The sequence below is a fragment of the Carassius auratus genome, chromosome 35 (genome assembly GCF_003368295.1).
Source record: "Carassius auratus strain Wakin chromosome 35, ASM336829v1, whole genome shotgun sequence".
Lineage (NCBI taxonomy): Eukaryota > Metazoa > Chordata > Actinopteri > Cypriniformes > Cyprinidae > Carassius > Carassius auratus.
The window spans coordinates 11,104,556-11,116,603 of record NC_039277.1 but is presented as its reverse complement, the minus strand read 5'-3'; the positions used below and the strand labels follow the sequence as shown (position 1 = coordinate 11,116,603).

Genomic DNA, 12,048 nt, shown 5'->3' with positions numbered 1-12,048 from the left:
GGCGTCTGCTAAATGCATAAATATACTGAAAGAATGTTTGCTCATGCTCATAACTTTGAACAAAACTTGTCAGGACAGAAAATCCTTCTTGGGCAAAATTTGACCTCATTAAGGTGGATCTGCTCCATATTAGTGCAATTAACTCTTTAGTTCCTCTATAAGATGAACCATTCCCCAGTGTGTGAACTGGGAAGTGTATTTTGATTTATTTTGATTCCGTTCCTCCAAATGGCCTTGAACCAAACATGCAGCTTCATGCTTTCAGAGTAAATTTCTGTCCTTGAATAACTATCCCTGCGTCCCAATGTGCATACTATCCACCTTATCTGCCCTAAATAGTATTGAAAATGACTAATATCACATAGAATTTAGGATGGCTAGTGTGCACATTGGGCATGGATTTGTAAATATTGTTATGGGGGAGTGTTGCTCAGGGTCACAATGAGTTCATCGTAAGGTCATGTGAAGAGGGAAATGTCCACTCAAGTTCACCAGTAGGCGTGGAAATTCCCTTCTGCACTTTTCGAATTAACCGCAGGAGCTCCAAAAAAAAAGAAAAAAAGAAAAAGAAAGTGCTTTAAAAATAAAATACATTAAAATATTGATCTTAAAATGTATCAGTAAATAAACATTTAAATGTATTTATATTATCTAGTTTGTTCTCAGGAGAATAAAGTATTATGCAAAGTGATTTCTTTTTATGTGTATTCAGGTATTAACTGGCGTAAGTTAGCTTTTTTTATTGAATTAAATGCATGAATCAAGTGATATCAGATGTTTTGATAGAGTTCAGCTGTTTCAAATGGACTGTAAAACGGACACCTTCAGGCTCCATCTAAACTCTCAGACTCAAGTTCAGTGAATCCAGTGCACTCACACAACTGCCCTGCTTCCCCCAAATCTAAGAGTCTTCAAATGCTCTCCCTCAAAACTGTAAGCCCAAAGGCTGAAAGCGTCTTTTGTGCTTCATCTCTTTTGTTTGCCGGGAAGAGAGAAGGAATGGACGGGTGACGGGGGAGAGGGGGGTTACTGGTCTGGAAGTGTTTGGTCCAAATTACACAATCAGGCCCGAGCACTGTTTATGATTATTCTCACAGAGTCCAGACAAAAGTAGAGACATTCCAGGAACCCAGTGAAGAGGACCAACTTATTCTGATGAAGGACAGAGACCTATCGTAACTTCATTCACATGAACAGATGCTGATTGGTCAACTCAACATTCCAGACCTGCTAAAATACACAATATTGCAAAAGCTGCGAAAATCACCCCAATACCATTAAAAAAAGTTTGGGGTCTATATAAAATGTCTTTTATATAGAAATGAATGCTTTTATTTATCAAAGATGCATTAAATTAATTTAACATTTATAATGTTTCAAAATATTTATATTTCAAATAAATGCATTAAAATATACAGTAAAAAAAACCGTGCTATCACAGTCTCAAAAATATATTAAGCAGCACAATGTTTTTCGTGATAATGATAAAAATATACTTTTTAAGCACCAAATTAGCATATTAGAGTGATTTCTGAGGGATCGTGTGACACTGAAGGCTGGAGTAATGATGCTGAAAATTCAGCTTTGCCATCATAGGAATACTTTACATTTTAAACATAGACAGCAATTATTTTAAACTGTAATTATATTTTACAATTGTACTTTTTGATTAAATGCTGAATTTGATAGCATAAGATACTTCTTTCAAAAACATTGAGAAATCATATAGACCTTATTTTTATATAAAATTAAATTAAAATTTGATGTGTGCACAATGAATATAACCTTTAATTGGTTTAAATCACTCAATATGTAAATTACACGGGGTGACGTCACCCCATGGGACAGAACGGCTCACAAAAGGAGCATGAGGATTCTCTTAGCATGGGCTTTAAGTGGTTTTGGAATGGTATTTGTTTTTGTTTTTTTGTGAAAGGTAACATTTGCCAAGCTCCTCAATTCATCTAAAAAACATCTGCTGTGATCTCTGCTTCTTCTAATATGAAAGCTATAAGGACTAGAATTTGCTCTTTGTGTGATTATCTGTCTGCAATATAATGGCTCTCTTTTTATTATTCTATTTATTTTATCATTATTATATATTTATTGAATTCTTATGTTTGTTGATGTGTCTTCTGTTAATGATATTGTTGTTGATATTATGTGTTGTATGGCTATTTTCTGTATGTTCCAGTTTTCAGTAATAATAATAATAAAAAACACACTGAAGGAGGAAAATTCTGTTTGTCGGGCTTGTAGGAGAGGTGACCCACAGGAAGTCCCATCACAAGTGTCATCTGAATAGCCCAAAGACCTGCTGAGAGCAGAGGGCTGCGGTGGGCGGCGTTATTCCTCGCCCTTCTAAACCATTGAAATCGTCTCTCAGGATGAAATGTGAAACACGGATCTGAGTTCTGATCACCTAACATTGAATCTCACAGAAATACGATCGAGGCCGACCTCAAAGTGTGCCTTCAAAGAAAGTATTTGTAGAATACTTTGCTAATTAGCCTTTTAAAATGAACTATTTTTAAACAATTGTACATTCTAACAGGTTCATATATTTGAATTTGAGAATCAAGCAAGGTCCTTCCTGCCATTCCATCATGTACCACCACTGGCCCCCCCTTTGAAGTGTCTTGAGCATCTCCTATTTAGAGTTAGCAAGCTCCTCCCTCTCTGAGATCCTGAGTATCAGGAGCTTCTTACTGGTGGAAGGTTGTTAAATTCCCAGCACAGACTGGCTAACTCTGATCACTCAGGGCATCTCTCAGAACAAGAACTCACTGGAAGCAGGTAAGCAGCTCATCTTCTCTCAGCTACTTGTAGCTATAGAGGATTATTATTATACTTTTTTTTTTTGTGGCTGAACCCCATTAGCATTGAAATCAGTTATATGCATATCAGTTATACTTACAATAAGGTGTCTGTAGCTAAAAAGGCTTATGTATTTCATTTAAAAAAGAGCTTTTAAAAAACACAAAAAGATTTGTGTGGTTCACACTGAATTGATGAACCTCAGCAACAAGCTACAAGATCAGACAGCTGTAGGTCTTTATAATTTAATTACATATTAAATGTTATTGCTTATGTCTTAACGTTAATTGCATATAAAGTGTAATTGTATATTTATAAATACTTTTATGTCAGTAATATAAATATTTAATATATAATATATAATTGAGTATCGTATATATTTAAATTGTGTGTGTGTATAAATATGAAATTTAATTTTTTTGTTTTGTTTTCAGTAATAATTTTTTTTTAAATATATAGTCAGTTATTTATTAAGTGAAATGATATTTAGTAAATATTATATAGTATATATTATAAACTTTATATAGTAATATAAACATGATATTTAGTAAACATCACATACAGATTAAATATATATGTGTGTGCGTGTGTCTGTGTATTTGTTCAGTAACAAACTTTCATTTACATGCAATTTAATTGCATATATCACATATTTAAATATACTTACAATTAAGTTAATTCCAATTTATTTCCCTATACTGCATATTTAGGTTGTATTTTGGTTTTCCAGTCATTTTTGCTGTCTGTCCCATTTTAACTTAAGGATTTAGGATATAGATCAGTGGGTGTGCTAGATAGAGTTCGTCTCATTTTCTCATCTTCTTGCGTAGGGTCTCTTTTGGGTCACCGGTTCAGCCCAGCTAGCTTGATTTGAGTGTGTTGAGTGACACCGCCAGCATGACCAAAAGCACTGGGGAGAAGCCGAGGTCACGCAATCGCGTACAGCAGATCCGTGAGAGAATTCACCTGCGTTCCCTAAAGGCAAGGAAGAAAGTGGAGGACATCACTAAAGATGACGTGAAGTCCTTTCTGAGAAGAAATGCTTTTGTGCTCCTCACCATTGGAGCCGTGGTCTTCGGTCAGTGCACCTGGTTTAGTGAAATTACATTTACTCAGGAAGTTTTAACCATCTAAAGAAATCATCTAACCTGAAGTTAGTGTCTTGGTCAAGGACACAGAGTTTGCTGTAAAACTAAAAAGCCTTTTGACAAGGGATGCTTTTTGATTTATGACAAAATAAAAACATTTTTTTCTCCCTCTTAGGTATCATAATGGGTTTTGGTCTGAGGTCATTCAAGATGTCATACAGAGAAGTGAAGTATTTCTCCTTTCCTGGTGAACTATTGATGCGTATGCTGCAGATGTTAGTGCTTCCCCTTCTAGTCTCAAGTTTAATTACAGGTATGATATATATATATATATATATTTTTTTTTTTTGCAAGAGATTCAGTAAATATGTTACGGTGATAATATAAATTATAGACACTGCAAAAACTGGATACTTAAGTCTAAGATCTTAACTTAACTAAAAATCTTTACACTTAAAGGAAAGAATAGAAGAAAAAGGGGCGGAGCAACCGGGGGATTGCCCCAGGCCATATGATTAAGAGAGCCTAATAAGATCTTCAGTATAAAGCTGCTCTTTGAGTCTGGGCTGATGGGACCCAACTAATCAAATGTTGTCCCGGGCCCTGTGAATTTGTTTGTTTATAAGGAAAAGTCAAAATAGGGATGCAAGGACATAGTTGAACAAGGAGATTAATAGGATGAGAACGTGAGATCGGCGCAAATTTGGAATTGTGGGAGTGGCTGAGATAATTCTATAGTGCAAGAGAAAAGAGATGAAAGGAAGGATAAAAGGACTGAAATTAGTTGCCAATTAATGCCAACACAACAAACAAGCAGCTCAAGAATTAAAGGGCCACATAATTAAAGTCAATGTATATTTATAAGACAATCGGAGATGCAAAAAGACCTCAAATAAAGCTGATAGAACAGCAATGAAGTCACCATGAGTTTTCTTCAGATCTCAATCAAAACGAATAGCAACTTTCAAGGAAACAGGTGTTACAACTGTGCCTCTGCGAAGCTTTGCATTACGCTGGGCTCCATTTTCAGGTTTGTAGACTGTGACCTCTTTGTGCTTCTATTAAAAGTGGCAGTGAGAATGAGGCAGAGGTTGTAAAGACGAGCTGAGCACCCCCCCCACCCCACCCCTTCTGCTTCACTTCACACAAATAAAGGAATTAATGAGAGCACTTACCTCAAACTCATTTTTTATATACACTTATGCAAACTCTGATTGGTTAGTAATAATACTAATAATAATAATTATTATTATTTAATTGAAATATTTAAATCAAATTATTATTATTATTAATATTTGCTGGCCATTTTATTCTGTGATTGTGACACATTGGGTGTGAGGGGAGCTGTTTTGTTTATTCACTTCTTTGTAACTGCACAACATGAGTAATTTCTTTAGTTTTAAACAAGATCATTGGGAGTTTGCTGTAGCTGTGGAGACATAGAGAGTGTGCATGACTGCAGAAACACAGACAGGTGGAGGAATTTCCCAGGCCTGTCTGAATGAAAGAGAGATGAACGAATGCTGATCAAGAGAGAGACAGGGTATGAACAGAGGAAACTGTGAAGTGAGAGACAGAAATTTAAAAGATGCTGAAGTTTGGATCCCCAGGATGAGGGGAGTAAAGAATGGGGATCAGGGCTGCACAAAGGCCCCTGACTGGTTCAAAATTCAAACCTTAATTTGTTCTGGAAAGTCAAATTCTTTTTGCTAATTGACTTCAACAATGATTGCAATTTATCCTAAGAGACTTTTAAAGTCAAACAATATAGTTCTTTTTAGGTACATGAAGATTAAATCATGAATCTTTCATTATTCACCAACACCAATCTTCACATTTGTAAAATTTTTGGTAAGATATCTGTATCAAAATGGTACATGGAATGGTGTATTTGTTTCTAATGAATTCTGTCTAGGCATGGCAGCATTGGACAGTCACGCTTCTGGAAAGATGGGCATGCGGGCAGTTATATACTATATGACCACCACGTTCATCGCAGTGTTCATCGGCATCATTATGGTTCTGATTATCCACCCGGGCAAAGGCTCAAAGGATGAATTTGCCAAACAGCAGAAGATCGAGCAGGTCAGCCCAGCTGATGCCTTCCTTGACCTCATCAGGTAATAGACTGGTGTAGTCCATCTGTTACTCCAAGAAACTGAAATAAACCAGAGAAATTATTCAGTGTATTCACTCTTTTGCAGAAACATGTTTCCTCCTAATCTGGTTCAGGCCTGCACTCAACAGGTGAGAATGTTTTTCACTTGATCCTATTATTCAAAATTCAATTTTTTAATGCCATCTTAGTAAATAAAGATTTATTAAATAGTCTCTGTTGCACACATTATGAAACCAATGGTCAAAAAATGATTAAATTGGCTAAAATCATTACAAACCTTTAATTACATTTAAATCTAGCTTATGTCACTGTCACACAATGCTGTTTCTTTGCAAAAAATAAAATAAAAAAATAAATAAAATCAAACTTAAAAAACTAAAAAGTTTTAGATCAATTTTATATAAAATAGAAATGTGTGGTGCACCATAGCAGAAATTAAAAAGGACTGTTTTATTGGGTTAAAATAATTGCTTATTTTTAACCAATTAATTGCCAATATTTAATTACAAAATAAGTAAATATTGAATATTAAAGACTCATATTAATATGGACAGGCTCTCATATATAATTGATATAATATTTTGAGGGTTAAGAACTTTGGGGTGAAACTCTAATTTGTTTCCCTTTTCATCAGGAAATCAACTTATCATTTGATTTGATTAGACTTGCTGACATCTCAAAGCACAAAAACTTATAATTTATCACTCTTGGATCCAAAATTTTTCTGGGAGGCCTTGAATATATAATCGTACCAATATTGCTCTCAAGTCTTGACAACATTTCATTTTTCCTCCTGCTGGCCCAGCTTAGTGTGTATGGAATAGATATTTTCCATTTAGCAATTGGAGAGTCTGGCTTGAGTTCAACCTACAGCTGAGAGCTTTGGCAGAGCTGCAATGGTGCCACAGTCGATATAATGGGGCAGAAATGGCCAGACAATAACACTAAAGAGTCTGACAGCGGCTCACAGTCTGTCCGCGCACACTCCGGAGGGACACCCTGTAGTCAACCAGATCTAAAAAAAAAAAAAACGTATTTAAAGAATATTGAAAAGAGTCTTTCTGTAGAATGTTTCTAGCAATCCTAATCCCTAATCAGAATAACACGAACAGGATCTTAACATTTCAAATTGATCAGATTCTTGCTCATATATTAAAACTACCTCTGTTCTTCTCTTTTTCCTCCTGTAGTTTAAGACCCAGTATACCAAGAGGATCATTCATGTGAAGATGATCGTGAATGATTCAATATTCAACCTAACTAACTCCACCAAGGAGATTGCCCAAGAGGAAGTGATTCCTCTCCCAGGCACCACCAACGGAGTTAATGCCCTTGGGCTGGTGGTGTTTTCAATGTCCTTCGGCTTGATCATTGGGAATATGAAGGAACAGGGACAGGCTCTCAGAGACTTCTTCGACTCCCTCAACGAGGCCATCATGCGACTTGTTTCTTTTATTATGTGGTAAGTGATACAAGACACACAAACCGAAAAACAAACAAAAAAAACTGTTTTTAAAATGTAAATTAGATTAAGAACTGTGTTATTATAGCCTGGGGGTGGGGAGGATGGGTTCCAATTCCAATTTTCCAATAAACTTCAAGAGTGAGTTCAATGTCAAGTGTTTCCTAAACAATAGCAATTCAAACAATTTTGCTCAATTTAAAACTTTAACAAAAAAAAAAAAGAAAAATCTTAATGTTATCCTGAAAATAAATGTATCGTGGTTTTCTAAAAAATATTAAGCGGAACATATATTTTAAACAATAATAATAAGAAGAAATGTTTCTTGAGCACCATAGTAGAATGATTTCTGAAGGATCATGTGACACTGAAGACTGGAGTAATGGCTGCTTCAAATAGAAAATGGTTATTTTTAAAATGTAAAAATATTTCACAATATTACTGTATTTTTATAAGATAAATCGAATCTTTCAAAAACATTAAAAACACTTGCAGACCTTTGTTTTGTTCGGAATAGAAAAAATCAACCTTTTCATTACTTCGAAAAATTCAGAATTCATCACAGAAATGCCTCGTCATAATTTCACCATACTATAAAATAAATGAATCTCCTGTTTGTTTGGACAGCAATGTGGCCTGTTCTCTCATTGTGTGTGACCCTTTTTCACGACCCCTTTTCAATCTACATGAGTAACTCATTGACATTTTGGGAAACCTTGTCAACAAGTAATGCTTCTGGATGCAGATCCCTGCTGTTTGATAGTCTAGTTTAAAATAAAACAGAAGTAACAAACCTGAATGGAGGTAAATGTATCTTTACACATCATATATCCTATTCCCAGGTATGCACCAATTGGTATCCTGTTTCTGATTGCTGGAAAAATCGTGGAGATGGATGACATCACTGAAATGGGCGGTCAGCTCGGCATGTACACGATTACAGTGATTATTGGCCTCATGATACACGGCATGGTCATTCTACCGACTTTGTACTTCGTCATCACACGGAAGAACCCCTTCATCTTTATCACGGGTTTGCTGCAGGCCCTAATCACGGCTCTCGGCACCTCTTCCAGGTAAGTCCGACCATGTCAAAATCAGAAATAATTTGCTCTCATTGGACTTTTTCATATTTTTTTTTTTTATCTCCCAGCTCAGCCACTCTTCCGGTTACCTTCAAATGCCTCGAGGAGAATAACAAAGTCGACAAACGAGTGACTCGATTCGTGCTGCCTGTTGGAGCAACAATCAACATGGATGGAACAGCGCTGTATGAAGCCCTGGCAGCCATCTTTATTGCTCAGGTTAACAACATGGAAATGAACTTTGGGCAGATCATAACCATTAGGTGGGTTATTTTGAAATATAAACTGAATGAACTGAATGAAATTTCTGGGTATGATTAATATTCTCTTTAATAATACAGCATCACAGCCACTGCTGCAAGCATTGGGGCGGCCGGAATCCCTCAGGCTGGTCTGGTCACTATGGTGATTGTGCTGACCTCTGTCGGACTCCCAACCGATGACATCACCCTCATCATTGCAGTTGATTGGTTCCTGTGAGTGACCATCTATAGAATCATGATTTGATTTAGTTTACAAGTGAATAACAACACAAAATCAAAGTCTTTTATGAAATAGGGCAAAACCAAATAGCATCTTTTATCAAACTGACTGCGTTTGGCACTTTATCTTCCCTCTTATTTGGGACTCATTCATTTTTTTTCCCATTATCAACCCAGGTGACACACTTTGATGTGTTCCCATGAGACTTGCTCCATTTTTTTTTTCGAGAATTTCCTGTAATTCAATTGGTTTTAACATAGAAACGTAATTAGGTTGGCCAAATTAATCATTCCAGATAGATCCCATATAGCAAGTTACACAGCTAAAAGAGACTCTTTTTAAACTAGGATGAAAACTGAGATGAAAACTTTTTTGACAACTCAATCAAGCATTGGCGGTTTTTACTGTCTCAGTAAATAGATTCTAAATTTCCTCTTTTCTTCACTTTTCCCTTGCACTCACAGTGATCGACTTCGCACAACAACTAACGTCCTGGGAGACTCTATAGGAGCTGGAATCATAGAGTTCCTGTCCAAAGATGAGCTTCAGAACAGCGATGTGGAGTTGGGGAGTTCAGTCCTGGAGGAGAATGAAGTGAAGAAACCTTATCAGAGGATCCCTCAGGAGAATGAGTATGAGAATGAGAAACCACCAGACAGCGAGACCAAGATGTAGAAGCTGCATATTCAACCCACAACCAAGGATTTTTTGCATGCTTGCATTTGTATATGTACAGTGGCCCAAAAATATTTGACCACTTAAAATCACACTTATCAGAATTGTAAGAATTTAATTGCTTTTATTGAGCAAATATCTAACTGAATGGCATTTATTTGAAAGAAATCTAGTACAAGCATGCTATTTAAGCAAAACAAAAAGTATTTGGACACTTTCTGGTTGTCATATTTTGAATAATGTTTGTAATTAGGGTTATGGATTACATGCATTCACAAAAATAATTAAAAAAGTGAAGTTAGTTTTGAGAAAACCTTCCAGGTGCCATTCTATTAGATATTTTGTAATCCATGCAGTGACATTCATGCATTTTTGAAGTGTTGCTTAAGTGTCCAAATTTTTGTGGGGCCATTGTACAATATATGTACTGTATATTTAGTTTTGTTTTTGAAATTTTCATTTTCAAACTTCTTTAGATTTTTTACTGTCATTTTGTTCTTGTGCTTTGTGTCCTGTCTCCAGGTCATACCAATTGTTGATTTGATTTGGCAGGAGAATATTACCTTGACAAAAAATTATTTTTTTTTTTGCAATGCTTTTTCATTGTTTTAATAATTCGCTGAAATGGGAATCTATGTGGAAGGCATTTGTATGTTGGTGACCAGCATTTTGTCACACAGGCTATAATGGGAGCAGCAAGATTTAAAACCCAAGAGTGTTAAAACGAACAGGGCCATGAATGCACACAGGACGGATTTTAAGCAGAAATTAATATCAGTAAGTTATTCATCACTCAAGTTGAGTATAACATGGGCAGGATTGCAAGATTAAAAACTTTTGGGCTCCGCATATGAAGTGATCATCTAAAAGTGGAGGATGAAATGTCAGACTGTAAATATCAAGAGAAAATTATGTTTAGCTTTGAAAGCTGCTTTACACATCTTTATGCATAAGAAGACTGTTTCAGTAGCTATTACAACAGATATTTGAGTTTTCTCAGAGGCTCCACACAACTAATGATAAATGAACACACATATACTTATGAGTTTATGAGATTTTTTTTCATTGTTTGGTATGCTGCTACAGTTCATCCACTGACCCTTTTATTGCCATTTGCTAACATTAAAGATAAATAGAATAATATATAGCTGCTACAGATTATTAAGTGTAGGAAAATGGACTGAATCTCCCCAGTTCAATTATTGCAATGACATGCAGAACTGAGTAATTATAAAACTGTAAATCTTTTGAAAACATGCTATAGACACAAGTTGGAGTCACATACTCAGCTGAAACTGTGAACTTAAATTTGTTTGCCTTTTTTAAAATGCTTATATTTTTTCCATGTTGCTGTATATTTCCTGTCAAGTCCATAAAAAGCTAAATTATAGAATTATAGAATAAAGAGCATACGGATGTTGTGTGTTTAACACAGTTTTGAATAAAATGGAGAGTGACGATGCATTGTGTGGGGATTTTTGTTTAATTACAGATTATAGTTTTTAAGAAACTGCTTTGATATTGGTTAATTAATTAATAGAATGTGGGATATGATTCATATATTCACATATATTTATTAAAATTGGCAAGAAAAGCTTGTATAAACAGTTTCTACAAATGAAAATTGATCAATAAACTAAAGCACAAATAAAGTTCCAGCCTATTGGATCGTTATAAATTAATATATGCTGCCATCTAGTGGACAATGGCTTTCTTGAGGCGACAAAAGCTCCATAACAATAAGAGTCAACTGTCAAAATTGGCTGAATGCATTATGATCCGCATTGTTAATGAAAGAACATATTTGCTATAGTTTAGGAAAATATGTGCATGTCACTTTAATGTCTGCTTAAAGAACATGTTTTCTTTCTTTTCTTTGTATTTGTTAACTTTAATACAGGCTATATTTTAACATATTTTCTTTTTCTTTCTTTAAAAGTAAGTTTAAAATCCTCCTATATTCGAATATTACCTGAGAATTCCGTCCTCAAGACAAATATAAATGCAAACAGTTTATGCTAATTGTCAATAGTCTAGGTCAACAGATGTTTAATGAATTGCATAGTTTTTAAAGGTGCAAATGTTTAATAGTCACAAGTTTAAGGTATGTGTCTATACCGAAGTTACAGTATGACTGTCCCCTATTATGCCTTAAATAACAGCCATTATTAGTTTAGCACCGTGAGAGGGAGCAATTGAGCTCGTATCCATATGCATATACCAGCATGAACAAAATAGACCTTGTCTGAATATTCCTTTCGAGTCGAATGTTATATTTTAATATGCAAATTATGCATTATCCAATTTAAAAGCACTAAC

The 12,048-nt window shown here is 35.2% G+C and overlaps 1 protein-coding gene across 1 annotated transcript; it reads left to right on the top strand.

Annotated features, from left to right (window-relative positions):
• Window positions 1-2,288: 2,288 nt before the first annotated feature.
• Window positions 2,289-11,191, top strand: LOC113054369 (excitatory amino acid transporter 1-like). Its single transcript, XM_026219887.1, has 10 exons — window positions 2,289-2,796; window positions 3,648-3,895; window positions 4,081-4,218; window positions 5,821-6,025; window positions 6,110-6,152; window positions 7,215-7,486; window positions 8,329-8,562; window positions 8,640-8,834; window positions 8,913-9,047; window positions 9,519-11,191. The coding sequence occupies exons 2-10, from the start codon at window positions 3,715-3,717 to the stop codon at window positions 9,727-9,729; spliced, it is 1,614 nt and encodes a 537-aa protein (XP_026075672.1). The 5' UTR covers window positions 2,289-2,796; window positions 3,648-3,714; the 3' UTR covers window positions 9,730-11,191.
• Window positions 11,192-12,048: the final 857 nt, after the last annotated feature.

Excerpts from the sequence above, each read along its gene's own strand:
- LOC113054369 (XM_026219887.1), top strand. The coding sequence starts at position 3,715 with ATGACCAAAAGCACTGGGGAGAAGCCGAGGTCACGCAATCGCGTACAG. Across the intron at positions 6,153-7,214 it reads TTCAGGCCTGCACTCAACAG|TTTAAGACCCAGTATACCAA; the intron begins GTGAGAATGTTT and ends TTCCTCCTGTAG. Across the intron at positions 9,048-9,518 it reads ATTGCAGTTGATTGGTTCCT|TGATCGACTTCGCACAACAA; the intron begins GTGAGTGACCAT and ends TTGCACTCACAG.